This window comes from Anopheles funestus, chromosome 2RL (assembly GCF_943734845.2).
Source record: "Anopheles funestus chromosome 2RL, idAnoFuneDA-416_04, whole genome shotgun sequence".
Taxonomy (NCBI): domain Eukaryota; kingdom Metazoa; phylum Arthropoda; class Insecta; order Diptera; family Culicidae; genus Anopheles; species Anopheles funestus.
In genome coordinates this window covers 62,096,476-62,124,042 of record NC_064598.1, presented here as the reverse complement: position 1 = coordinate 62,124,042, position 27,567 = coordinate 62,096,476, and the positions used below count along the sequence as shown (strand labels likewise).

At 41.7% G+C, this 27,567-nt stretch overlaps 4 protein-coding genes across 6 annotated transcripts; 1 reads left to right on the top strand and 3 right to left on the bottom strand.

Moving 5' to 3' along the window:
- Positions 1–64: 64 nt before the first annotated feature.
- LOC125775135 (PI-PLC X domain-containing protein 3) lies at positions 65–17,487 on the bottom strand. 2 transcript variants are annotated; one of them, XM_049445649.1, is made up of 3 exons: positions 16,812–17,487; positions 2,998–3,317; positions 65–2,902 (listed from the first exon to the last, which is right to left on the bottom strand). In XM_049445649.1, the coding sequence occupies exons 2-3, from the start codon at positions 3,249–3,251 to the stop codon at positions 2,167–2,169; spliced, it is 990 nt and encodes a 329-aa protein (XP_049301606.1). In that variant the 5' UTR covers positions 3,252–3,317; positions 16,812–17,487; the 3' UTR covers positions 65–2,166. The 2 variants fall into 2 exon arrangements, with proteins under 2 accessions (XP_049301606.1, XP_049301607.1); XM_049445650.1 differs by lacking the exon at positions 16,812–17,487 and adding an exon at positions 15,609–16,772.
- A 124-nt stretch (positions 17,488–17,611) lies between these two features.
- Positions 17,612–22,430, top strand: LOC125775119 (uncharacterized). Its single transcript, XM_049445621.1, has 6 exons — positions 17,612–18,058; positions 18,165–18,303; positions 18,386–18,774; positions 18,845–19,312; positions 19,390–20,572; positions 20,653–22,430. Exons 3-6 carry the CDS (start codon positions 18,412–18,414, stop codon positions 21,942–21,944), a joined length of 3,306 nt encoding a protein of 1,101 aa, XP_049301578.1. The 5' UTR covers positions 17,612–18,058; positions 18,165–18,303; positions 18,386–18,411; the 3' UTR covers positions 21,945–22,430.
- Positions 22,431–22,492: 62 nt separating this feature from the next.
- Positions 22,493–24,271, bottom strand: LOC125775134 (tumor suppressor candidate 3). The gene is made up of 4 exons (XM_049445648.1): positions 24,059–24,271; positions 23,239–23,968; positions 23,010–23,172; positions 22,493–22,923 (listed from the first exon to the last, which is right to left on the bottom strand). The coding sequence occupies exons 1-4, from the start codon at positions 24,149–24,151 to the stop codon at positions 22,908–22,910; spliced, it is 1,002 nt and encodes a 333-aa protein (XP_049301605.1). The 5' UTR covers positions 24,152–24,271; the 3' UTR covers positions 22,493–22,907.
- A 588-nt stretch (positions 24,272–24,859) lies between these two features.
- LOC125775137 (protein MEMO1) lies at positions 24,860–27,438 on the bottom strand. Of its 2 annotated transcripts, none has more exons than XM_049445652.1 (5): positions 27,034–27,438; positions 26,638–26,843; positions 26,296–26,446; positions 25,990–26,214; positions 24,860–25,917 (listed from the first exon to the last, which is right to left on the bottom strand). In XM_049445652.1, the coding sequence occupies exons 2-5, from the start codon at positions 26,690–26,692 to the stop codon at positions 25,461–25,463; spliced, it is 888 nt and encodes a 295-aa protein (XP_049301609.1). In that variant the 5' UTR covers positions 26,693–26,843; positions 27,034–27,438; the 3' UTR covers positions 24,860–25,460. The 2 variants fall into 2 exon arrangements, with proteins under 2 accessions (XP_049301609.1, XP_049301610.1); XM_049445653.1 differs by having other exon boundaries at positions 27,336–27,420.
- Positions 27,439–27,567: the final 129 nt, after the last annotated feature.

Sequence of the window (27,567 nt, the reverse complement as noted above, 5' to 3'; positions counted from 1 at the left end):
ATTTACTTGTATAGCGTATGAACAAATGGATGAAAAAAGAGAAAACTACAACACGACGATACACTTCCGGTTGTTCCAGCAAAATGTATATTTTCAATCTCTTTCAACTGCTCACAACACTATTCGGCAAATCGGTTTCCAACAGTCACAAATATGTTTGAACATCACAATTACACAATGTACATGTTGCTTTTTTTTGTTGTTGTTTTAAATATATTTATATTATTACCTTACATCTTAAGTTTCCTGTATCCTGGCTCCTCAAAAGTTATCAGCAATATTCACGATCGTTTTGAGCTTATTAATATGAGTTAACCGTTAACAAATTGTGTGCAAGATACTATAATCGTACATAGGTGGGCTATTATAATCATGCTATTTCCTTCCACATTTCTTTTTGTCTTTCGTTCTCTGCTTCCCGCTTTCCCTTCTCAGAGCTCCAGCTCGGATAAACTGTGCGCAAGTTTGTTTAGTGTGTTTTTCTTCTCTTCAGTCCAATGTCGTCATATCTCTCAAAACACCTACGTGTGTGTTGTTAAATGCTATTAAACGCGTGCATGGATTGTTTTGAGTTTAATTTAACTTCTATCAAAAAAGATCAGTCATAAATCTAGCTACACCATGTACAAATATATACGACGTCATATGTTGTTAATATTTCGATAGAGCCAACAGGGCGACATTCTTCTTGGTTCCACTATATTATGTCTAATCTTGTCCCACGTAACCCAACAAGGGCCACTACAGTAGAGTTGGACGGGAAGTAGTGAGTGGTTTAAGAACCCGAAAGTTAGTTAAGATTCTACTACATAGTTTCTATTGTTCGCTGCTAATTCACTGTTGAAGTGTTATATTTAGTGTACAAAGAAGTGCTTAAAGTGAAGAGCGTTCTTTGCTGTAGATTGATTGATTTCTTTGCATTACACGAGCTTGTTTCGTTCGCGTGTTGTAGGCCCCCTCCCTTCCTGATAGTTTTCTGTATCTTATTTTTGTTTAGTCCCGTTTGTAGATATCGTTACGCTGCTTATTGCGAACGATCTCGCTATAATTACTTTCTTTCCTGAACAAATAGAAGTACATGTACTTTTTCCCAAACATTACTTTCAATAGGCTACGATTTGCTCACACACCTTCAATAATAATAACATATTCGAACAGCTTATCTGCTGTACACCGGAGATTATTCATATAGTATTGTGTATACACACCTTTAGACATTTGTTATCTGTTGTTTTTTTTTTGGTTTATGTTATACATTCATTTTTTACGATGTATGGAGGTATTCGGAATCAGAATGTTGTTTGATTTTGAAACCATTCCGGTTCACAGGATCTCTTGTTCCGGTTCCGGTTTAGCTTTACATATTGATAGTTACCGTAACTGCTGATCAGCAAAGGATTTAAACATGAAAGTAAATAACAACATGTAAGTATTTTTCTTTTGTTTGCCTTACAACGATTACATTCTACATTTGTATTCGTGAGCGGATTCTCACTGTGCGCTTTCATAAAGTTCATAAAGCCGTAGGCAACGCTACTTCTTCGAACTTCAAAACTGTGTCCACCTTTTTTTTATACATAATACATCTTTACTATCTCTTCTAGTAGTGCAAAGATTGTGCAAAAATTGGTAATATTGTTGCACTGATTATCATTAGTATATTGTACCATTTGCAGACGATTGTCCTTTGCCACACTGAGTAAAACAATTGTTTCGTACATGGCTCTCCATTTTTGATGTTTTTTTTTTGATAAACCGTAAACAATAATTATTACATTTAATGTAAAACCATTATAAGTTGTTTAACTAAACGATAATATAATTTTTATTACCAGTAGTCCAGCTTACTGATGATTAGGTAAAAATAAACGTTTAAACATACTTTTGAGCACCTAAACGAACGAACTCACACAAGCATCTCGGATGATGTTTCATTTTGTCAGTTAAGCTGAAATTATATTCCGCATCGAAACAGAGATCAACAAAATGAGGATATCACAGTAGTAAAATTAAAGCTTTTAAGGGAGAGCAAAAGAGAGATGTTCCACCGCCATGCAGCAAAAATTATATAGATCTTTAACGCACCAAACAATTTTACCCTAACCTAGGCCAACCCCTAGCGAATACGATCGCAGTCCTTTAACGATCTTACAAAAAAGGGCAAATTTATGAACTCTTCTTTGACGGCGAACTGTGCGTACTGTTGTTCTCCTGTTCTAACAGCTTCTTGTTCAATCCTACCACGACCTTACAAAACTGATTGTCCGCAATGTCGACAAAATCGGCCAGAAACACATTTGTGCGGGGCTTTTCTTCGCCAGCGAAAGTACCCGGCACCTGTCCCTTGATCCAGTCCATCAGTTGCCTATCAACCGCTTTCGCACAGGTGGCACGCAGTGATGACATGAAGCGGGGCACTATGTAACGCACCGTCGGCGTCAGCACACACTGCGATACAAATCCTGTGTCGGGGCGACGCTGAGCCAACGATTCGTCCAGATACTGCTGCAGTTTTTTTACGTTGATCTCGTTAGGCCAGGGCGTAGGCCAATCCTGACTCAGCCAGAACCGCTCATTAACGCACGCATCGCTGCGGTACACGATCAGCACCTGCTTGCCATTACCTGTGGCAGACTCGAGCGTACATTCCTGCAGCTCGTTTACATTACGGGAGTATATCTTTTTATCAAAGATACGGTTCAGTTCCGCCGACAGCACGCAGTGATCGGTTGGGTTGAACGAATAGAAATGCTGACAGTCTAGCACGACAAACTCCTTCGGATGTGTGCGCAGAAACTCTTTCAGCTGATCGAGCGGTTCCGCGATTTCTTCACAAAACAGCCCATGCACAAAGTAAAACTTGTTCTCTGGTCGTTTCATGCAAATTCGCAAATCGAAGTACCTGCAAGAATAGAAAATAAAAAACAAAGCGTTATCTGGCGGTTAAGATGCGTTTGTACTGCTTTATGCCTTCGCAGTCTTTCGATGGCCACCTACCGTACACCACACTTTAGCTGCTCTTGCATGTTGTAACGTTGCGTTACGGCCCATCGCCGCACGACACAGGGAATGAATTTGTTGAGCGTTCCTACAACTGGATCCGCATCCGGTGCGACTGGTGCCTTGTTTTTAATACCATACGACATAGTGTCGTGCGAGCCGGGAATAGCCAAATGTATGATAGGTACGGCTTTCAGCTCAGCCGGCAATTTTCCCATCCAGTTTTCCAGATCATCCGTAAAATCAATCATGTTGGAAACGGTTTAAAGTTGCCACAGAAGATGAGCTCACTATCTAAACCGCAAATACAGCGTGTCCTGAAATAATTTGCAAAAAAAAAACTTCTATCAATATATTGATGGTGTATATGGTAGTAGCGCCGATCCCACACAGCAGGACCGTATGATAAATCCCATACGCATTACTGACTATCCTACTACAGGTAATTAAAGTCAAGGAAGACCAGAAATGGCAGCCCAAGACTTCTCAAAGGTTGTAATTCCACAAAAGAAGAAGTTATTTTGTCACAACAGAAGCATTCGTTAACACATATTAGTTGATATCTTAAATGTTATACAATAAATGATTAATCGTTTCAAACATCTCGTTTTTTTGTTCATCTTCTACCTGATTTACCTGACCTACGACAACACTAGGTTATTCGCTAAGATCTGTTTATCCATAGTCCTATTTCTCTCTTAAAACATTAGCGCCATCTTGTGTACGGTCCGCTAACGACAGCAAAGTGATTTGATGCTATCTTTGAAGATCATTGTCGCTGACGGAAATTATGTCCTTTTTAGGAACCGCTGTCCGCGCTCAAAAAAGGTCCCTAGCTTAGGAGAATAGTAGCAGGAGAGCGGACTTAGCCGCTCTCAACGTAAAGATAAGCTAGGAGACTAAGCTTACCTCTCTCGCATCGCTTCACCGTGAAGCGATGAGTGAGAGGGAAGTTAAGCGTCTCTGTCTGTCTCGCTTGCTCCTGCAGGCGCAGACAGATAATGCAAGGACAATGCGGGGATCGGCGCGAAAAATCCTCCCCAAAATTATTAAATTTATTAGGCAAATAGGGAAATAATTGAGGAAATAGCTACAGGAAATTAGAGGAAATTACAGGAATTACAGGAAATTAGGAAATTGTTACAGGAATTAATAATATAAATAAGAAGTAGGGCGAAAGGATAAAGGGTGAATAAAGGGTTGAGAAACGCGAGGAAAACACGGTTATGCGTCGCCGTCAAGGAAATGTATCGATTATGTATCGCTAAGGCAGCATGTACGATAAAAGGGGGCTACGGGGAGGTAGCCCTAAATAAAGAAGCTTTCTCACAACCGGAACAAAAAGCCTTTTTATTTCGGTTGGCCGCGGATAAATTAGTTTAGTTTCTACCTTCTCTCACCCTCGGTCGGAGTTTGATACTCCGGTCCGAGAGCTCAACACGGGTTTATCGCCCTGCTGTGCTGGGAACATTGGTGGCTCCAGAGAGGAAGGTAGTACTTGCTAACGTTCCAAGGCACGAGAAAGTTTCCCGCCACGAGGTAACCGGAGGACCCCATTCCCGGTCGAAGGAAGGAAGACGCCAAGCGCCGAAGAGAACCGGAGGACTCCATTCCCGGTTGGACGGAGGACGAGAGAGGGCCACCCGCCTCTAGCAGACCGGAGGACCGCATTCCCGGCTGAAGGAAGGACGAGAGTAGGCCACCCGCCTCGAGCAGACCGGAGGACGTTCATTCCCGGTCGAAGGAAGGAAGGAAGACGCTAAGTGGTGAAGAGAACCGGAGGACCCCATTCCCGGTTGGAAGGAGGACGAGAGAGGGCCACCCGCCTCTAGCAGACCGGAGGACCGCATTCCCGGCTGAAGGAAGGACGAGAGTAGGCCACCCGCCTCGAGCAGACCGGAGGACGTTCATTCCCGGTCGAAGGAAGGAAGGAGAGGGGCAACCGCCCTGTGGAAACCGGAGGACGTTATTCCCGGTCAGCGAAAGGAAGGAGAGGGGCAACCGCCCTGTGGAAACCGGAGGACGTTATTCCCGGTCAGCGAAAGGAAGGAGAGGGGCAACCGCCCTGTGGAAACCGGAGGACGTTATTCCCGGTCAGCGAAAGGAAGGAGAGGGGCAACCGCCCTGTGGAAACCGGAGGACGTTATTCCCGGTCAGCGAAAGGAAGGAGAGGGGCAACCGCCCTGTGGAAACCGGAGGACGTTATTCCCGGTCAGCGAAAGGAAGGAGAGGGGCAACCGCCCTGTGGAAACCGGAGGACGTTATTCCCGGTCAGCGAAAGGAAGGAGAGGGGCAACCGCCCTGTGGAAACCGGAGGACGTTATTCCCGGTCAGCGAAAGGAAGGAGAGGGGCAACCGCTCTGTGGAAACCGGAGGACGTTATTCCCGGTCAGCGAAAGGAAGGAGAGGGGCAACCGCCCTGTGGAAACCGGAGGACGTTATTCCCGGTCAGCGAAAGGAAGGAGAGGGGCAACCGCCCTGTGGAAACCGGAGGACGTTATTCCCGGTCAGCGAAAGGAAGGAGAGGGGCAACCGCCCTGTGGAAACCGGAGGACGTTATTCCCGGTCAGCGAAAGGAAGGAGAGGGGCAACCGCCCTGTGGAAACCGGAGGACGTTATTCCCGGTCAGCGAAAGGAAGGAGAGGGGCAACCGCTCTGTGGAAACCGGAGGACGTTATTCCCGGTCAGCGAAAGGAAGGAGAGGGGCAACCGCCCTGTGGAAACCGGAGGACGTTATTCCCGGTCAGCGAAGGGAAGGAGAGGGGCCACCGCCCTGTGAAGACCGGAGGACGCTCATTCCCGGTCGGAAGGTATAGTGATAGTGAAGTGCAACGGTTCCAGCGGCAGCAGCAACAGTGGTGCCTAAAACGGCTTAAAAAAAAAAAAAAAAAATAGTGCGACGGTTCCAGCGGCAGCAGCAACAGTGGTGCCTAAAACGGCTTAAGAAAAAAAAAAAAAAAATAGTGCGACGGTTCCAGCGGCAGCAGCAACAGTGGTGCCTAAAACGGCTTAAAAAAAAAAAAAAAAAAAAAATAGTGCGACGGTTCCAGCGGCAGCAGTAACAGTGGTTAAGCTTAAACCGGCTTAAAAGAGTGCATCAGCAGCGACGGCAGCAGCAGCAGCAGCAACCGGAGCGGTAGCAGCGGCAGCAGCAACAACAGCAGCGGTGGCAGCAGCAGCAGCAACCGGAGCGGTAGCAGCGGCAGCAGCAGCATCAGCAGCCGAAGCAGTAGCAGCAACTGCAGTAGTAGCAGCACAACAAGAAGCGACGAACCCGCAAACAAACCGTGAGTAAAATGGCAAACACTAAAGAGAAAATTACCAAATTTGAGGAGGAAGTAGGGAGTGATGTGTGCGAAATGAGAAAAGAAATAGAGAGGTTGAAAAGGGAATATAAGGACTTATCCGAAAAACATGAAGAAACGAAACGCGAATCGCAAGAAAAACAGACCAAATTAGTCACACAATTAGCGGAAAAAGAGGCAGAAACTAAGAAATTGCGCAAGGAAAAGGGACAGAAACGTGAATTGCAAGATGGAAGTGCTACAGTCGCAAGCGCATCGACAAGCAACTCAAGCCCTGCTTCCGAATTGCTCATAAAGGGATTGGTCGATGCTTTAAACGAGCGGTCTAAAAGAGATTCCTTAATGGAGCTTCCTGAATTTAATGGTGATTTTAAGAAATGGAACCATTTCAAATCAGTGTTTTATAAAACAAGTGAAGAGGCTAAATTTTCAGATTTGGAAAATCTAAATCGTCTGCAAAAGGCTCTGAAGGGAGATGCCCTGGAATGCGTGAGTGGTTTGATGCTCGATGCGCAAAACATCGAAGGAATTTTACAGCGATTAGAGAAGGAATTTGGTACGCCTGATTTGATATACAGTGCGTTATTAAAAGAATTGCTAGCAGTAGAGAACCCAACGATGCAGAAGCCAAAAAGTTTTATAACGTTTATGCATGCGTTAAACAACCTGGTCATAAACATGAACACTATAGGAGAGCCAGAATATTTAAACGACCAACGTCTTTTAAAGGACTTGGAGAATAAGATTCCCACTAATTTAAAACACAAGTGGTACAATCATATCTTGGCAGACAACGAGAATTATGGTAGAAGCAAGCTTAGGACTCTCGAGGATTTTGCTAAGTGGCTTAAGCCCACCGAAAATTTAGCTATTATGCTAACAGCGGATGTTGCTAATGATGTTGTGAATTCACAATCGCATCAGCACAACCAACAGTTAGGTCATAGGAATTTTCGTGCTCAACCACGACAACAGTTCCAAGCGAATATCCAATCGCAACCAAGGCGTAGAATGGGTTGCTTGATTTGTGGCCAAAATCATAGGACGACAGAATGTTTTCAATTTCAAAACATGTCGGTCGAACGAAGATGGGAAACGGTTAGGCGGTTGCGCATTTGCACAAACTGTTGCAACCAGTCGAATCACGACGCCCAAAATTGTTTTCTGCCACCACAATGTCGGCAATACGGATGTAGAGCGAGACATCATACCCTATTACATAGAGCAACTCCTACTGGCTTAAGACAGGTTGAGAATGTTAATACTCACCACGATTCTGATTTGCCTGAGTTATATTTTCAAATCATCCCAGTAACGCTTCGTCATAATAATAGGGAGGTCGATACATTCGCGTTCATGGATACGGGTTCATCTGCGAGCTTAATACATCGTGAGCTCAAAGAAGAGTTGCAGGTAAATGGATCTCCACGACCATTTTCGCTAGCTTGGACTAACGGATCAATACAAGATGAGCCGGAAAGTGAAACCATCTCGATCCTAGTTAAGGATCAGGATGGGAAATTTATAAACCTTAATGGATTAAGGACAGTAGAATCCATGGTGCTGCCAAAACAAACGGTTGACGGAAAGGAATTAAGAAGAAAATATCGCCATTTGAGAGGCATCAATTTACAAAGCTATCGTGATGGAGCTCCGAAGCTAATTATCGGATTGCCACATGCGCATCTAATGTGCGCATTGCAAACCAGAACTGGGCGAGCAGGCGCACCGATAGCAATTCAAACCCACTTGGGATGGGTATTGTTAGGAACAAATGATCTTAATAGCAAACAAGCAAAACTCCTTTCTCTAATCGAAGCAAAAAATGCTAACAAGGACATAGCGAATATGATGAGAAATTACTTTTCAACGGAAGATTTTGGTGTCAAATTGGGTTGTAAGATACCGCAGCCCAAGGACGAAGAAAGGGCGAAACAAATAATGGAGAAAACGTTGAAGAAAACTGGAACCGGTTACGAGATAGGGCTCCTGTGGAAAACGGAAGACGTCAGTCTACCCGAAAGCTATGGCCAAGCTTTAAGGCGACTCCAAAGCCTAGAAAGAAAATTGGCACGAGATGAAATGCTAAAAAAATGGTACCATGAGGAGATAGACGCATACTGCAAAAAGGGTTACGCGCGTCCAATAGGTCAGAGTGAGGTAAATAGCGATGAGTTTAATCCCAAGATCAATTATATACCACACTTTGCTGTAGTAAACTACAACAAACCCGTGCCTAAACCGAGGTTGGTTTTCGATGCAGCCGCAAAAAATAATGGAATATCCTTAAACTCGCAATTATTGTCAGGGCCAGATGCAGTCGCATCTCTATTCGGCATTCTAATACGATTCAGAGAGGGACGCATTGGTATATCAGGTGACATCAAGGAGATGTTTCACCAAGTGAAAATCCGGCAAGATGATCGCTGCGCGCAACGTTTTTTGTACAGACGCGAGCCGTTCATGAAACCGGAAATTTATGAAATGCGGGTTATGACCTTTGGAGCGACCTGTTCCCCAGCATGCGCCCAATACGTCAAAAATGAAAATGCATCGCTCTTTCAAAATCAGTACCCTTCAGCGGTAGTCGCAATCATTCACAATCACTACGTGGATGACTATTTAGACAGTTTCGATAATGAGGATTCCGCGGTAAAAAGAACCCGACAGGTAATCGAAATCCACGATAAAGCTAATTTTTTCATTAGAAACTTCATATCGAATTCAAATGAAGTGTTGAAAAGTCTGCCACCGGGAAGAGTGAGCGAGAACACATTGATCAAAATAGGCGAGAAAGATGAAAATTTCGACAAAATACTTGGCCAATGGTGGGATAGGGAAGAAGATGCATTAAAATACGTGCCGAAAGGATTATATGAATTAGGAGGAGAAGTTACAAAAAGAATGTTGCTTTCTAACATAATGAAAATTTATGATCCCCTAGGACTTATTGCGAATTACATAATAGAGTCGAAGATTTTGATGCAGGATATTTGGAAGCAAGGGCTCGATTGGGATGCCAAACTACCCATAAATTTAGCAGACCGATGGCAGGAGTGGGTAGAAAGGATGAAGGGTATAGAGAACATAAAAATTCCGCGTTGCTATTCAGTAGCGGAAGATGTTGCAAAAAGAGAATTGCACGTTTTCGTAGACGCATCAGAAAAGGCGTTCGCGACGGTTGTCTACATGCGCACTATTCATCAACAAGGAATCGATATCTGCATTGTTGCAGCAAAATCACGCGTTGCTCCTACTAAACCGCTATCCATACCGCGTTTAGAGTTGCAAGCAGCTGTGTTAGGAGCCAGATTAGCTGAAACGCTTAGAAGAGAAATGAGGATCGACATAAACGAGACGTGTTATTGGACCGACTCGAAAACAGTTTTAGCATGGATCAGTTCAGAGCCAAGAAACTACAAACAGTTTGTTGCGTTAAGAGTAGGAGAAATTCTCAATCGATCTGGTGTAAATCAATGGCATTGGATAGGAACGAAAGATAACCCAGCCGATGAGGCAACAAAGGTAATAAAGGGACCCTCAATTTGGTTCGAAGGACCTTCATTTTTAAAGGCGTCTTATATTCAATATGATGGATTTGAACCGACGACGCTTGAAGAAATTCGACCGGTGCACACTATTAATGCAGTGAACCGACTAGATTGGGAAGTAATCATTGTAAAATGGTCTTCAAATTGGTTGAAACTTAGGCGCGCGATAGCTATTTGCCTAAAATATCTTGAATGGTTGAAAGCAAAGGTTAATAACAACTCATTCTCACCAATCATTAGTAAGGGAAATTTAGATAAAGCAGAGCATCTTTTGTTTAAAAAAGCACAGTGGGAGGGGTTCAGTGACGAAATGGCAGCCTTAGCTGCAGGACATCCAATAAGCAACAGGAGCGACATAAAAAACCTCTGCCCGGTCCTGGACGAAAATAACGTAATGAGAGCCGAAAGCCGATTAACCAGAGCGCAATTTTTGGGGGAAGATACTAAAAGACCGATCATACTCCCAAAGCACAACTATATCACTACACTAATAATACGTTACTATCACGAAAAATACTTACACAGAAAGACAGAGACGGTTATAGCTGCAATCAGACAGCGCTTCTGGGTAGTTGATTTAAGAGCAACGCTCAAAAGAGTCGTGACATATTGTCAAAAATGCAAGAACGATAGAGCCAAACCACAACCGCCAATGATGGCACCTTTGCCTGCATGTAGAACGACACCATTCGTTAAACCGTTTACGCATACGGGTGCCGATTATTTTGGCCCGCTTACTGTTTACATTGGAAGGCGATCCGAAAAAAGATGGTGCGCTCTATTTACCTGCCTCTCTACTAGAGCAGTGCACTTGGAGTTGGCAAGCGATCTTAGCGCGAATTCTTTCCTTGTATGTCTGAGGGCAATGCAACACAGACGCGGAAAGATCGCTCATCTATATTGTGACAATGGCACGAATTTCGTAGGTGCGTGCCGCGAAATAACAAAGTTGCAAGAAAAATGCGCTACGGAGGGAATATATTTTCATTTCAACCCACCGGCGGCGCCACACTTTGGAGGGTCGTGGGAGAGAATGGTACAAGAGGTAAAAAGCCTTCTCTCACTATGCAACGAACCCTATCAAGAAGCAGTACTTAGAAGCGCGCTAACTGAGATTGAATTCATGATCAATAATAGGCCTCTTACGCATATTCCTTTGGACCACGAAGACGATGAGCCTCTCACACCAAACCACTTTCTAATAGGCTGTTCTGGAGAAGCAGAACCAACTCAGTGTGAGATTTCGGAAGCTGAAGCTTTAAAGACACATTGGAAGAAATCCCAATGGGTTGCACAAAAATACTGGTCTAGGTGGATAAAAGAATTTCTACCTCGATTGGTAACGCGAGAGAAATGGTTAAAACCAGTGAAAGAATTGCGCATAGGCGACATAGTAGCATTTCCAGATGAGCAGACTCGCGGAAGGTGGCGTAAGGGGATAATTACGCAAGTGCAAGAAGGAAAGGATAAACAGGTTCGATCCGTAACGATAAGAGTAGGAAGTTTATTTATTAGAAGACCAGCGGTAAAGGTCGCACGGTTGGAGGTTCGCGCCGAAGAAGAAATAGGTAGGACATAATTCCGTCAGCTTATTATTGTTTGTAACACCTCTACGAGGAATTACGGGGGAGAGGATGTCGCTGACGGAAATTATGTCCTTTTTAGGAACCGCTGTCCGCGCTCAAAAAAGGTCCCTAGCTTAGGAGAATAGTAGCAGGAGAGCGGACTTAGCCGCTCTCAACGTAAAGATAAGCTAGGAGACTAAGCTTACCTCTCTCGCATCGCTTCACCGTGAAGCGATGAGTGAGAGGGAAGTTAAGCGTCTCTGTCTGTCTCGCTTGCTCCTGCAGGCGCAGACAGATAATGCAAGGACAATGCGGGGATCGGCGCGAAAAATCCTCCCCAAAATTATTAAATTTATTAGGCAAATAGGGAAATAATTGAGGAAATAGCTACAGGAAATTAGAGGAAATTACAGGAATTACAGGAAATTAGGAAATTGTTACAGGAATTAATAATATAAATAAGAAGTAGGGCGAAAGGATAAAGGGTGAATAAAGGGTTGAGAAACGCGAGGAAAACACGGTTATGCGTCGCCGTCAAGGAAATGTATCGATTATGTATCGCTAAGGCAGCATGTACGATAAAAGGGGGCTACGGGGAGGTAGCCCTAAATAAAGAAGCTTTCTCACAACCGGAACAAAAAGCCTTTTTATTTCGGTTGGCCGCGGATAAATTAGTTTAGTTTCTACCTTCTCTCACCCTCGGTCGGAGTTTGATACTCCGGTCCGAGAGCTCAACACGGGTTTATCGCCCTGCTGTGCTGGGAACAATCATCATCGTCTGGCAGTTTGATTTTCTTGTTTGATATGAACTGATTATCATGATTAAGTACGAATAGGATAACCAATAGACCATAGATAACCATAGAAAATTTATTAAAAAAAATATTTGTTATGGATCCATGTGAAGCTCTGTGGAGTTAGTAATTCTCTGGTTAGTAATTCCATGGTGCTTGGCTTAATTGTCTATAGAACTTCAATTTGGTTTCTAATCATTTTGACTTTAATGTATCGCTTTCTTTTTTTTCGCACTGTTTCCTTCTAACTACCCATTTATGTATTGTTCTCCTTTTCTTTTTTTCTTTTCCTATGCTATCTGTCTTCTTTTTCTGCACACGGAATCTTCCTATTCCGTAGTCTTTATTTTTGCTTAAGTTTACTTTAATCTTAAGTTGGTTTTTCTTTATAGTCTATGGTTATATATTGTTCAACCCGTGAGGCCAACTGGAGGAATTTTCCAGTCAGTTTTTTCAGTTGCTTTCAGAATGACACCGTATTGTCTTCACACGACACGCCATTTTTAACTGGCGTGTCTTTCCAATGTCATTAAATTGTGTTATTAAACAATTCTATCATAGTTAATGCATGACTTCCACATGTCTATTGTACATTACGAACTCCAAAAGCATCATCCGGCACTTTGTTTCAAGTATTGATGCAGCACACCAAGATCGCTAACCAGCTATAGTGCTAAATATGTATGTAAGTAAGTAACTATAGTGAAAAAGGATTAAATATAAAAAATGCCTTAAAATACTTCCTTCTTATAAATATATTCATTAGTAACTTTTTCATCATTAATACAATAATAACATTACAGCAATGCAATGCTAGCAGTTTAATTGTGGAACGTTGTAATGCGTACCAATTAAATATAGTATTGGTAGATGAAAATGAAGTGCATATAGGACATTCGGCAACTCAAATAAACGGTTGTGTAACAAACATTATGATGCATTGCGTCACTAAATTCATTGCAACACGTTCCTCATTAAAGAAGGATTAGAACGGTTCGTTTTGATTAGTGCAATCCTGTTGAATATCTAATCGATTTCTCCAATTTCAAGTTATCTGTCGTGACCTTTAGTAGTGACATCAAATAATCATTACTTGAAATTTCTAACGCTTGCAGAAATGTTGTACGTTTCAGCTGTATGTACAGAAGTAACTACTGTTAAGGCAACATACTAATTGAGCTTAAATGCATGTAACTAAATCTCAACAAATCGATATTATTCCCATGTATGTAGGCATGTAAGAATACTAATATAAAAGTATTATTAATTAAACACCAATAAAAGAATCAGAGTAGCATAATTAGTGTAGCTTCACGAAAAAGTTTGGTATCATTAATAACGAAAGCACACATCGGTTAGGCGGATTATACTGTCATGTACATCCGCAGAGATCCAGGAGAACATGTGCAGCAATGCCATGAATAATTGCAAATCAGCGGCTACGGTTTAGCAATGCCAATCCGTGTGCCTTGTTGTACGGTAAAACTTATAATTAGGCCTGGTGCGCGTGTTTTGATAACGCACAACAACATTGTGCGGAGTACTACCACCCTCCGATCCTTGCCAGCGAGACGACGAATAGCGGTACTAAAAATACGCGGTTTTCACTGGAAAAAGCATGCAAAACAATGACCCCTTGCGTTTCTGACGCACCTTTGCGGACCGCATCGAGCGTCGTTCTTCCTTCGCGTTTGGGATACCGATACTCCGAAGGGCGGAGATCAGGACGACATTGCTGGATACGAACGATTAGGAAGGTAAATTGGATCCGTTACGCTTTTCATTTCCTTACCGGCACCACTTTAAAATGGCACCAACGGGATATTCTAATTAACTTCTGCCACCAACGGAAGGGTATATGAAAGCAAAACAAAACCAACAGGTTGTGGAGTTTTTGTTCGTTTATTAAATAATAGAAGAGCAGCAACGGATTAGAGCAAACGGTGAGTGAGCACAGGGAAAGGATGTTATATTCAAGATACTAATGTTTAAATTTACGTTCATATGAAACTATAAATACATTTGGTTCAAAATCATTATCATGGACTATTTTCCCCCAGCAAGAACGATCGCCAAGAAATGTAACATTAACATTCAATTTGTGCATTGTGTAAATAGCAAGCAGCAATATAGAAAGCACCTGAATTGTATTATTTTGATTGGATTCACAACATTGTTATATACTTAAAGATGCAATCATAATTTGATGGTGCTGCTTTCCAATGAATTGTTTACCTTGGTATGATTGATTTTCGAATCGGCTAAAAAGCTACGAAGGAATCGGATCCAAAAAAAAACAGTATCGTTCAAGGGTAAAGTTTGGTCTTTCTGTATGTATGTATTTATGCTTTCCTTCGTGAGGGATTTTTGCAATCTCATACATAACAATTCGTATTCAATCGGAATCGTTACATCAACGGTTGAATGATTCCCATTTTATTCGGCGTAATGATACCGTGTTTGTGTTTATATATTAAGATCAATTAAGAATCAAATTAATTTCAAATTAAACATTCAAAGAGTACAACTTTACTAAATACAATACGTATCTCAAATGTGATACGAGATTACCGCATGAATGTATTGGCTTATAAATATTCTAACAACAAAGATTATCTACATTTATCTAAGGGCGAAGCTCAGCTTTTAAATAAATAATACAGTGGTCTGTATAACGAATAGTGGTGGGAATAGAAAGGTAAATATTTATGCACCGAAAATGCACATATTCATCAAGAATAGATAAAAGGGAGAAACAGAAAAGGAAAATCATTAAAACTTAAAACATGACCATTTCATATTTTCTCGTCCTCGGTTTATCTACTACATCTCGCTAACTATTTTGTGAGTATTGATAGGTTTGCGAAGTAAATGAGCAAAAAGGAATCTACTTTATCAGTAGTAAGCAATTAATAACAGATTTTATGCTTTTTAAGCCTGCAATGAGCTAGAAAATTTACTTTAAATAGATATCACCACAGGCTCGGTAGTGGCTTATCTTGAAGTGCAGTACACCCTTACGAGAGTGCATCAATTATCAATTGTTGGTTCACTTTACAAAACGCAAGTCTAGACCACGAGGTTTGTTATCGTGCGATAAATGAGATCAAGGTCATTCCAGGGGAGTATGTAAGTGAAAAGTGGAACTAGATGCAATAGCTTTCAATACACACAGCAACAAATGAAGCCAGGAAGTTCAAAATTCTAACATTTTACACTAATTACAAGCATAATTACCCACACTGGTAAACTGTATTAAATACCTAAACTATTCAGTTAAATTCGAAAAAAAATAATCCAACACACATTCAAACAAAATAGCATAACCGTAACGAAATGTTTCCCTTTACAGAATCCCTTTACCAAAAGAAGCCAACAAAGAAACAACCCTACCCTGGTGTTGCCCTGGTCACTGGCCCGTCGTTAAAGTTCTGCACGATTGCACGGTGGATGATAATTGAATTTCCTGCCAACGACAATTAACAACCGACGCACGGATGCGGACAGCCCGCACGATATCGACTGATGAAATGTGGTTAACGTTTTCTGCAGTGCCGCACGAGGCGCATCTGCCAAACGCGTCCTCCGTACGCACGCGGAGCGCCTTACCCAACAAAATAAAAAAAAAAAAGCGGACAATAAAACCAATATCTAAAAGCGTCACGCGGCAATCGAAATCGGGTGGTTGGCAGCTTCTATTGCGGCTATATATCATTACGAAAGCAGTTTTTTGAGCACCACAGGCTAACGTGTTTCGATTTTCGCAAAAATTTCTTTGTTCCACTTGTTGCCGCCAACATGCCACCATGATTGACCCTGCATGTGTGTACTGATTTACAAGCGAAAGTAGTGTGTTGTGTTGAATAATCGATACGCACTGGGCCAATATGTACAACATTCGCGCACTGAACTCATTTCGCGCTCGATGATTGCCGCATTTTTTGGCATTGAACAATGCCATTCGAATCGAGAGCAAGGATGCTACGATGTGGTTTATCGTTGTGTTTATCTGTGTACTCTTTTCCTTGTTCTTGTTGATAGAATTTGGAAGTATTACTACTGATACTCTATGCAAAGTAAAAGGGGAATCTAATCACGATACCAAAATTCTTGTTATCATGAAAAACATATACCATTATTCTACATCGGTTCTCTTAAACATACACAAAAACGTCCCGCTTGGGGGTACAGTACAGCATAGGTTTGCAACATATTGTAAAATATGCGTGTGTTATTGTTTCCCTTTTTTGCATTTGTTTGGCAGACTTGCCGTCGGATGCTTTGATCTCGAATATCCGTTCGCTGCAAGCCTGCGGATATTTTTTCACACAATGCGGCATACTTGAGCGATCCTCGAGGGATACTATTCATCAAAGTCAAAAGATAATTCTTTACCACGAAGGTATTAAGGAGGCTTCTAGTTTCTGTTTCAGCTGCTGTTCAAATCTAAAACTCATGAAAAATGTTCCATTATATCATTTTCCAGTATAGTTAACGGCAATAATTATCCGAATTGATTGTATGTTCTTGCCAATCATGAGATGAGATGTTTCTTTGCTGGCCGCAAACATAGCTTTGCCTATGAAAGCAACTAACCTTTTCGTTTCCTTTTGCACAATCCCTTTGTACAGTGTCCTTGCGGAAATATGTTGATGCTGCAATGATTTCACCGCAGGAGGAAAATAAAGCATGCGAATCAGGCAAAACTTTGTTATCCTTCTCGTGCGTTTTCGCTACTGTACATCACGAATCCTACGAGGGATGACTTCAACTAATTAACAATGACACTATGCAAAACATTTTTTTTGCACGCACAGATAACAGGTTCCGCGGATGGGTTCTATTTTTCACTGCATTGCTTCTCACCAGACACCAGAATACGGTAGTACTTTTGCTATATCAGTACATTTAGTTTTCGCTAGACTGCACACTTTGCAATGTTAAACGAGGCACAAAACAACGCTCACGATGAGATTACATCCGTTTATCGAATTAATGCACCCAGCCTCAGACAACTCAACAGCAAGACTCAAGCTTTAGGACGTTTTACGAGGACTTCGTGATTCGCTGTTCCCGAAAGCTTGTTTATTGTGACATTCCTTGACTGTCAAATGATCAGCGCGTTTCCAAACGAAGCACAATTTACACGATACCTCCCGGTTGTAGCTCAATTTTTTGAAAAAGTTTTATATTTATTTATTCAAACAGAACACTGAAAAATTAGTCCACATCATGTTGCATGATTATTTTACGCATTATTACAGCAGATTTCTTTTCATGTTTCAGAAAGAAACAATTGATCACAAAAATGTAGCTCAGAAACCGAACGGACGAATTTGATTCACCTTGTGGCGATGTGTACTGTTGCTCACAATTTGACAGCAACCGATTGTCATGTAAACAAGCTTTTTCTCAAATAAGCTATTGTTTACAAGTGCTGCGTATTTATACAAACAAAAAGAATAGTTTTTACAACATTTGGTGTATTTTATTACTATTTTAACAGGATTCAACAGATTCTGAGTATATTTGAAATACGAGTATCGCTTATTGTTTCAAACAATTATCCAATCACTTCCATCTATACTGGGGCGTGTAAAAAGATCCGAGCGCAGCTACATTGTGATAGATGCACTAGTGGTACACGGACTAAGTGTCGGCGGGGGTTCGATTTATAACTATATTTACAATTCAAGCATACCGCAGTAGGGACCCCGTCTGCTTTACCACTTAGGGCTAAATACGTCCGTTTAGGACTCCCAGAAGCCTCTATGATGCACTGAAATATCCGTATGATTTGTCGGTTTGAATTTATCTTGATTAAAAACAGGATAATTCGACTGGTCACGTATTGCTTTCGGTTACGCTCCGCTTACCAACAGTCAGTCAGTGCAACGACTAACAAAAGAATTGATTATTTGACTATGGATTAAAAAAATACTGAATCAGCACCGAGCCAAACATGAAGAAGAACAATTGAAATGCATTTTTCGTTATGAATATAACGATTGAGGTTAGCCTTGGGTAGGACATCAAAAGTAAACATGTATTCGAGAACAGCAGTTAGTTCGCACCGTTGAAGCTTGTGGTATGTTTCGTGCATTCCTAGAGCACTTTCTTAATGCTTCCTTATGTTTTCTTATAACATCTTTAAAAATCTACTTTTGTAGAAAAATTGCGCAAATAAAACGTCAAAATGGATCATCTGGAACACTTAAGCGGGTCCATCGACGGACATCAAGACTTGTCGAAAGGTGTGCTGCGAACCACCATGCAGTCTACGGACAATACACCACTGCACTTCATAACAAGTACAGCAATGTCACATGGTGGCAGAGAGCAGGAATACATAGAATCCACTCTATTAGGAACGGATCTATTATCAAGCCAGCTACCCACAAATTTGTTGAACGATTACATTAATTCGGTATCGTCAACAACTTCAAATGCAATTGGCAGCCTACAAACAGCTCTCATGGAGCATCATTATCGGCCTCTCACCGCAGACGAGATTCATACGCTGATCAGTGAATCGAGCAACGATGCAACCGGAACGAAGGTAAGATGCAGATTGCACGAATAACCCTATCATCATGACATTGTACACTTTGCTGTCGATTCCATTTTAGGATATTCCGGGTTTCAACACGCTATCGTCTTACGATAAAATGATTAACATTGGTCAATCATCATCGCCTATGAGCAACGGATTAGCACAAATCGCTGGTACGATTGATAGTTATGTACATTTTCCACTGCATGCCGCCAGTTCGGGAACGGAAGGATTTGACGTAACGGCAAACGTTCTTGTGACTGCCAATGTAGAGCAACAGCAACATCATCATTACAGTCTTCCACACTCTGCCAATTCCCACATTCATCTTCAGCACCAAACGCAAGGACATATGCATCACCACCAGAACATTGTGGAGATATCAAACTCTCAGCAAATACCTTCGCTAGGACATTCGCAAACGTCTGCGTCGAACATAGGTACACTAATGCCTGCTGTCGATGTTGCCATGAAGGTATACACTCATAACAATTCCATTGTCCCGATCGTATCGACGACCCCAGGAACGGCAGATGTACACAATGTAAGTCCAACGTTAAATTATAAATAGCTGACGCATGAAATAATGTTCCACTCTTCGTTTACATTTTCTTTCTTTAGAGTACAACTATGACCACTAGTTCAATGAACTTAAATGAATCTCCAAAACGATTTTATTCCTGCACAACGTTGCCCTCGCTCATTACGCATAGTCCACGGTCGACGTATTCCATTGCTGATAGTTTAGTAGCTCCAAAATGTACCGCCCCGAGCATTATTGAGTGTGAATCACGTACACACGAGGAAGAAATCGTAGAATGTGTTGCATCGATGGAGAGCACATCGTGTGCACTGTTGGGTAACGTGAATCTACCACACAAGAAACGATTAGCCAAAAAATTGGGCGACGTAAAGGAAGGTTTATGCAACGGCGCTCCCGAAATGGATTCCGAGCCAATGAAACTCACAAATCTGTCGAATTACCGACATACAACCGTGCCCCAGCGCGTAAATGCTGGAAAAGGTAATTCTTCGAAGGCACAAGAGTCACCGTCGTCTGCTCCACAGCAAACTGTGAGCTCGTTTATCTGCCAACTGTGTGGAAAAACGGTGCAAGATCAACTATTGTTCTTTAATCATTTGAAGGAACACTACGAACCAACGAGTGATGCTGGTGTTTCACACACAGGATCGAATGCATCTGGATTGAAAACGGTTGTGATAGCGCCAGTGGAGAACAGTTCTCCATTGGGTAAGGAGACTGCAGACGGTAAAAAAGCCAAGCCCAAGCTACCTCGCGTGAAGCACACGAAAAAGCTAAAGAATGATCGTACTATAAAGCAAATTCATTCGGAAGACGAACGCCAATCCCAAAAAACTGATACAAAAGCAATACTGTCCTACACGAAATGTTCAAACACCGCAGGTTTAAAAGCAAGGGAGAATTCGGTACTAAACAATGCCAGGATAGTGCTGGATGGTTCGGAAAATGGGGGTGAATTTAGCGAAACAGAGGACATGCTGGAAGGGATCCGGAATGTGGTGCAAAAGGTGCAGGAGACTGTTGACACGGATACGAACGAGGATTTATGTCTAGCGAACGATGGATCATGGTGTCCGAGTGGCAATAATGGTAATGATAGTGATGCGGATGCTAGCCCTGTAACAACAGCAGTTCATCGAGAGCAAGAAAAGAACCATTTAACATTACCCGCAGACATGCTGGGTTCTCACGAAATGAATATATCAAGTGGAGGCGATAACTTTTTGATACTTCTTAGCAAAACTCCATTTAATGATGCGGGTAAGCCGATGATCTTGGTGTAAAGGGAATTTTTGCACAGTTTTGCTAAGACGTTTGTATAATTTTCTTTTGTTTTTTAGAACTATTGCCTACGGAAATCACTGATTCAACGATATTGAAATCACTAGATTCAGTGACATGTGAACAGCTGGTCCATGCCGACTCATTGAGTGTGCCAACCCGAAGTGAAACTCCCAAACAGCCAAACTTGCAACAAATGGAAACATTAAGTTCAACGACATTTCCACTACTTCCCAATGTTGACCAACTCGCGGAAACGCATACAGCTTCATTTCGCTCTAGTGACTCTAATTTGCCGATTGGGTCCATCCTTGAACTGTCCTCAAACGCGACGAGTAAATTTTCGATATCCTCCTTTGCTCACCGTGTCCAAATGTCGCCAAATCCGTTAAAAAATGAGCAACAGTCTGAAGGCGAAGATGATGAGGGAGGTGTAGATGCATCGGAATACGAACAAATGCAGCTTGCAGATCTTGATCCGCTCGTAGAAGATACATCTGGCATTCGAGATGAAGAGCAGGTAGAAGCTTATCATTTTAGCGGCGATGAAGCAGCGGATGCGAGCGGCGAACACTTTACATCGGAGGTGCAAGATAGCAAAGGTGAAGCAGAATTGTGTCGAAATGATGAAAAAATATTAGAGGCTAAGAGTAGTTCAACACTAGATAAGTTCCGATGCAAGGAAGCAGACTGTGGGCGATTGTTTAAGTCCAAAACGGCATTCGCATACCATCAGTTACAGCACACAGGCGAACGACCGCACAAATGCCAAGCGTGCCAGAAATGTTTTTTCACCTGCAGTGCACTGAAGGTACATGAGCGGTTACATTCAGGCGAAAAGCCATACAAATGTGAAGAATGTGGTCATCACTTCCGGCAGTGGGGCGACCTGAAATATCATAAAATCTCCAAACACTCTAACGAGAAAATTCACAAGTGTGAATTCTGCGGTAAAGACTTTGCCAGGCGCTATTCCCTCGTGCTGCATCGCAGAATCCATACCAATGAGAAGAACTTTATCTGCGAGTACTGCCACAAAGCGTTCCGCGCTAGCACGTACTTGCAGTCGCACCGAATGATACATACCGGAGAAAAACCACACCAGTGCACCGTATGTGATAAGAAGTTCCGCTGCCACGGGGATTTAAATAGACATCAAAAAACTCATTCGCGCATCAGCAAAATCGAACAACCGATCAAAGCGCAAGAGAAAATCGTGAATGAAGACGATTGTGGCTTATCGGTTGATTTATCCGGCGGCGAAAAATTAAGCGCAACGATGAAAGGAAAAACTAAATTGAAACGTAAAAACATTGGACAGAAAAACAATAATAACATTGTTACCGTTTAGCGAAGCATATAGTCCGCGAGGTATTTCAATGTAGCTCATAAAGACATAGCGAGAACATCGACTGTTGTATGCATGAACCGTTGATAGTGGTGCAGCTTAAGAATGTTAGTAAAAATGACTAACATTGATAAACCAGTGTATCAACTTTAAGGATAACTCTTACAAAAGGGCTGTTGTTTTTATACATCCTGCCTGAGATGCTAAAATGAGTTTGACATCACTGGTTTAGCCAGTTTTACTTGCCTTACAAAATCAAAAAGAAATGTGTTGACGAAGATCTTTATCATAAAGTGGGTGCGTAAAATAATGGTCTGTACAGAAAAATACGAGAACAACGACACAGCTACAAACACGTAAGAGAATGAACAAATACCTGTTACAGCCTTCGTTTTAAGAAGATCCTTATCGTGATTCGCTCAAAGTTTGATAATCGCCATAATCTAAAACGTTTAAAATACATGGCAAAATTGCCCAGAAAAAAGTGAAGCGTGATGTTTGGTGTATGTTATTTCTTTCCCCTCTTGCATACTATGTTACTTTGAACGGAATTTTCGAATAGATTGTGTCTTTATCGACAATTCAATAGTTTATTCACCAGCCATTTAAAGGGATTAACTCTAGAAGGAATATTGTAATTTTGAGCAACATTCCGCTAGCAAGTTGACGTGGATTCTAATTTATTTGTTCGTGTACTACTTTTTCAACCAATTCATTACGCATCGTTAATATAGGCTCTAAAAATCATTCATGTTTTAGTACAAAGAGGATGATTCCCGAGATGTGGTAAGATTCTACCAATAATATTTCCGAGTTCATACATTGTGATTAGCTCAAAGATGGAAATGGTAGATTTTTTTAGGATTGCACAAAACACAACTAAATATCCAATTCATGTGATCAACGCGTTCACACCTGGTGCGGTAATTTTAGACGGAGTTTTTGTTGTTATACTTACGCTATAGCTCACTTAAATAAGAAGCTGAAATGGGATTAATTTTACAATGAGATAAATTGTTGTTATGCAAGAGCTGTTATGCAATAGACCATTAAAACAATTTGACCCACCTGTAAGGATATCCTTGCGCTTTGGAACGGAATATTGAAAGTATCAGCGAGAAAAAGACAACAACTAAAAACAGGCCCACGATTGCTGTTACTTTACTTTTACGGTGATCATTCTGCCAACCGGCTTCCGTCAAAAGCACCATACCGAGCACAATCATCGCATCTGGAAAAATATGAATATCGTTTTAAAAATATACATCCAAACCTTTTTCACTTTTTTAAAACTTACTCAAAAACATGACAATATACGTTTCGATCACTAGCTGACCCTGCGAGGATCCGTGAATGTACGCAATGCCTCCATTTTGACTCTTGTGCACAAACGGTGGGCTGCGGATGTGGTTCCACATTTGTCCGGATACCATCGCGAAACAGAACACGACTGCAACCAGGGCCCACATCTGCTTGTTGTACAGAAAATCGAGATTGTTTCGGCGCAGGTAAAGGAAACCACCGACAAAAAGCGATAGCATCAATATTGCTACAGTCGCCGAATAGTTCGGTGGACGGAAAATTCGGATCTGAATGTCAGTACGCTCCTGGATCCATTTTCCAATCACTTCCGCCGATACTCCAACACGCTGAATGTCCATCGTGTCGGCCGGTTTCGGTTTTCCCTTCGGAGGGAAATGAATGAACACGGGTGCTGTATTGAGCCGCAGCATCTGGAACACGTCGGAACCTTCGTCAAAGTCCACCATGGCAAAGAACAGCTTGTTGGAGTAGGTTTGCGAGTAGCGGTACGAGTTAGCTACAATCGTGTACTCGTCATGAGCATGCCGACAAATCACGCATTGCCGGGCGGGTGCCATGGCCGTAAACATGACGATAATCGAATAATTACGGGGAGCTGACTTGACGAAGTCACGGAACTTGTTGCCATTGAATCTCATTACCGGACGCTTAGCATTCATGTCCAGCAACTGCTGAACCTTCTCCGAGAGAGATTGTTGCCCCTGCTGAAGAAATAAGCGAAACCCGATTAGATCTATAGAAATGTAAACATCAACGTCACCACGTCGTAACTGAAGCCGGTCTAGTATACTTACGCTGCGGGCATTTTTGGAAGATTGGCTGTTGGCTAAATGAAACAGGCACAGAGATATTGCGGTTAGTACGGCTATTTTTACGAGGATCTTCATTTTGCCAACAGTGTGGCAAGCAGGAAACCAAAAGATTCACCAATCAGCTTGATTTGATCTTCGTTGTGATGTTGCTTTACGGCACTAGCTGACACATATGACGTGTACCAAACAAATCTTTAGCTGTCAAGATTCTCGCCAACGATGGACCTTAAGGAGCATTTACACGAGGCGAGATTCTATAAGCTCAACGCCAGCAAATCAAACGAATAGTAGATCAAACCGGTTTTTGAAAATTGCTTATCCTCAGGCAACAAGACATGCATGGTCTTCGAGCCACTTCTATTAAGGCTGTAGGCCTTCCATAGTTGAACTAAACCGCTTTTGAGACTATAAGAATGCTCCTATACAGAACTATCTATCGGTGAAATATTGTTTGGGTACGTGGTCCGTTCATTAGATGTTATGTTTTTTTTAATGAATGAGTTCCAACTGCTCAAAGTGTCTATAAGCCAATCTGATGTTTTCTTCTCACAAACCGCATCTAGTTAAATGATAACCAATTTCAATGGTAACTAGAAGAAACGCGCTACCCCTGTATTTATTCGTTCTTTTCAACAAATCATCAGGATATCTCGAGCAGCAAGAATCCAAGACAGTTGCCGAGTTCCTAGTAATGGCCCTGCTCACTACAAATAAAAGTGAAAATAAATAAAATGTACTTATCTCATTTTTCTCAATGAATAACAAATGTTGCACTTCATTAAATTGCGTTTTAAACTAAACTTGATCCGATTAGACACATTTTTATTTCATGTTTTGTTGTTAAACACTACATAGCAATTGAAGAACATTTATATAATAAAAAAATCTTGTATTTCTTCAGAACTTAAGCTATCCCTTTTAACGGTTAGTATATTCTTACATAAAATGTTCTCGTAATTTGATGAGCTTTTAAACAAAGGGAACCGTTCTCCCTTCCTGTTATGCAAATGAGAATTCGACTTGAGGAGAGATGTCCAAAAAGAAATACGCCAGCAAACGAATTGAAATACATTTTCAGGGTGCAAATTGTTCAATGAAAGATAATTTGTTCTTTTTCTTTATGAATAAAATCATGTAGCTTATCATTACAATTTTAAATGAGAAACAAATGAATTTATCTATGCCTTACACAGTGATATAAAACGAATTAAAAAGAGAAGGAAAAAAACACACAAAAAATCGAATGAAACGTGCATCGTGGCCGACCGAGATAGTGGATTTACACAACACTACCGTGGACGTGACACATAAGAAGCTGTGAAACGCACTCGAGTGATTAGCACGTTCATTCATCGCCTTAGCGATAGAGATGATTCTGAGAAGCTCACTCAAATATCAGTGAACCGGAGGCATAGCTCACGCTGGAGTCTTTCTTATCACAGCACTGATTGCTTTGGTCATATTTCAGGAATTTGAAGCTCATCCGGTGACCACGGCGTTTCAGTTCTTCGACGGATTGCATCAGTACACCGATCGGATGACGGCCGCAAATCGTATTGTTGTACTTTCGCAGGTATTCACTAAAGCTGTCTGCTTTGAGGGTTTCTATCAAATCCATCCCCATCTTATCCAGATTTTCGATCCATTTGTAAATAGGGCCGGATCCTTCCTCATAATACGTGTAACGAAACCGTTGGCCCCAGTGGCAAAAATCGGACGAAATGACGAACAAATTCTGCGGATCAGCCAGGTATGGTGCAAATATTTTACCGTACGTTTCTTCCCATTCGTTGCTGATTGATCCGACCATCACCGGGACGATGGTAAATTGATCGCTGTATCTAAAATAAATTATAAATAAGGATCAAAATTACATCCGACGCGGTGTTGATTATGTTGGTAGGTTAACTTACTCTTCCATCACTTTTGCCACATATGGGAGATGCATTTCGATACTGTGCTCATCCTCGTCCGTTTTTTGATCCATCCACTTGAAATGGCCCGTAGCTTCTAGCTGCTTGTTGATTTGTTGATCCACCTTCAGATCGTACAATGGCGTACGGCAGTATTGAGCGGCTGATAGGGCGCATCGGGACAATCGCACATGATGCGAAGGGCCCAAAATGAACACACGTTTCCTGCGACAACAAAAAAACCGACACGCAGAACCCAATGATTTGGGTTTTTATTCGGATGAGAATGGTAGAAAATACACTTACACCACGGCAGGACTAATCTGTCGATAAGCCCAAGCACCGCAAGCACCGCAATAGCGATATCCAGCGTGCGGAGCGATAATGGCACGGGCGGGACCAAACGTTAGATCTGCATCGTTCAACCAACCATTAAGCTGGCGGTTCAATTCAGCTCCTGTGAACAAAAGGAAATTTTCAATAATTCGCAATTGTTCATTGTGGTTTAACATAAGCATGCACGATACTGCGGCAATTTAATCATGGCATATTGAGAAACTAGAAACGCTACTAACGGGCAATCGAATTGACAATTCTAGATTGTGCCCGATGGATATGTAGATTCTGAATTTAAAGATAGATAGTTACCAGAATCCGTATACCAGCTACCAGCATGCGTCGCCTCACGATACATATTTGGCATTTGGAGAGAGTTGCAAACGAACTGTCTGCCGCTTTGCGTAGAATATCACGACGCTCCGCTTGTATTGAAGCACACTTTCTCGAAGAAGTGAAAGTGTCTGGTGCACAGGAGTAGGCGGATCTGATCAGATTTGTCTTTCAATGCACAGCAGCTGCAATTTGGAGATAGGACAACAAATAAAACGCACAAAAGTAAATGTGAACTTGAACTACAGATATAAAATGGCAATAAAGTTAAGTTTTCACAAATAAAATTTACGATGATGAAACTAATTTGACACTTCATTTAGGAAGGAACAGACTGCATTCTTACTACTGAAAAGAAAGAAAGGTTTTGTTTACCTTTAACCAAGAACGTTGGAACTACAAATGTTGAACAAACAAATAGTTTTACTAATTGCTGTCGATTACGTATTAAAACTCCTTTAATTGAGCTTTCCTAAAAGCCCTTGCAAATCTGTAATGATTGCTTTCTCTGCAGTGGCAAACAAAGCAAAGGGAGCGACAGATGATCTGAGGATGAGGCAGGGTGATTGTAATGTAATTTCAATGTGAACTCCTGTTTTGTTGATGGAATCTTTGCTCTTTGAACCTGCTGGCACTAGCTTTGCCTGGACATTCCGAGTAATGATCAGAATCTTAACCTTAGCAAGAAATTGCTGCAGAAAAAGGCATAAATTATGATTATTTCACACTGAATCTGTTTGTTTTTGGTTCACGGAGTGTCAAATGCGATGGTGTGCGTAAAACAGATGTAACAACATATGCTCATGGGTTGAAAACTGTACCCTCGGTGTAGGGCACTTGAAAATCAACGGACGAGCAAATAGAATAAAGAAATAACCCGCTTTGCAAGGTGCAAGGATTGATCTGTGA

What these genes read in the sequence shown, in the direction of transcription:
- LOC125775134 (XM_049445648.1), bottom strand. Translation starts at nt 24,151, where the DNA reads ATGAAGATCCTCGTAAAAATAGCCGTACTAACCGCAATATCTCTGTGC. An exon ending in CTTCCAAAAATGCCCGCAGC is followed by an intron (nt 23,969 to 24,058) that starts GTAAGTATACTA and finishes TTATTTCTTCAG; the next exon opens with CAGGGGCAACAATCTCTCTC. An exon ending in GTATATTGTCATGTTTTTGA is followed by an intron (nt 23,173 to 23,238) that starts GTAAGTTTTAAA and finishes ATATTTTTCCAG; the next exon opens with ATGCGATGATTGTGCTCGGT.
- LOC125775137 (XM_049445652.1), bottom strand. Translation starts at nt 26,692, where the DNA reads ATGCCAAATATGTATCGTGAGGCGACGCATGCTGGTAGCTGGTATACG. An exon ending in CAGATTAGTCCTGCCGTGGT is followed by an intron (nt 26,215 to 26,295) that starts GTAAGTGTATTT and finishes TTGTTGTCGCAG; the next exon opens with GAAACGTGTGTTCATTTTGG. An exon ending in GTGGCAAAAGTGATGGAAGA is followed by an intron (nt 25,918 to 25,989) that starts GTAAGTTAACCT and finishes AATTTATTTTAG; the next exon opens with ATACAGCGATCAATTTACCA.
- LOC125775135 (XM_049445649.1), bottom strand. Translation starts at nt 3,251, where the DNA reads ATGATTGATTTTACGGATGATCTGGAAAACTGGATGGGAAAATTGCCG. An exon ending in CAGCTAAAGTGTGGTGTACG is followed by an intron (nt 2,903 to 2,997) that starts GTAGGTGGCCAT and finishes CTATTCTTGCAG; the next exon opens with GTACTTCGATTTGCGAATTT.
- LOC125775119 (XM_049445621.1), top strand. Translation starts at nt 18,412, where the DNA reads ATGGATCATCTGGAACACTTAAGCGGGTCCATCGACGGACATCAAGAC. An exon ending in ACGATGCAACCGGAACGAAG is followed by an intron (nt 18,775 to 18,844) that starts GTAAGATGCAGA and finishes ATTCCATTTTAG; the next exon opens with GATATTCCGGGTTTCAACAC. An exon ending in AACTCCATTTAATGATGCGG is followed by an intron (nt 20,573 to 20,652) that starts GTAAGCCGATGA and finishes TTTGTTTTTTAG; the next exon opens with AACTATTGCCTACGGAAATC.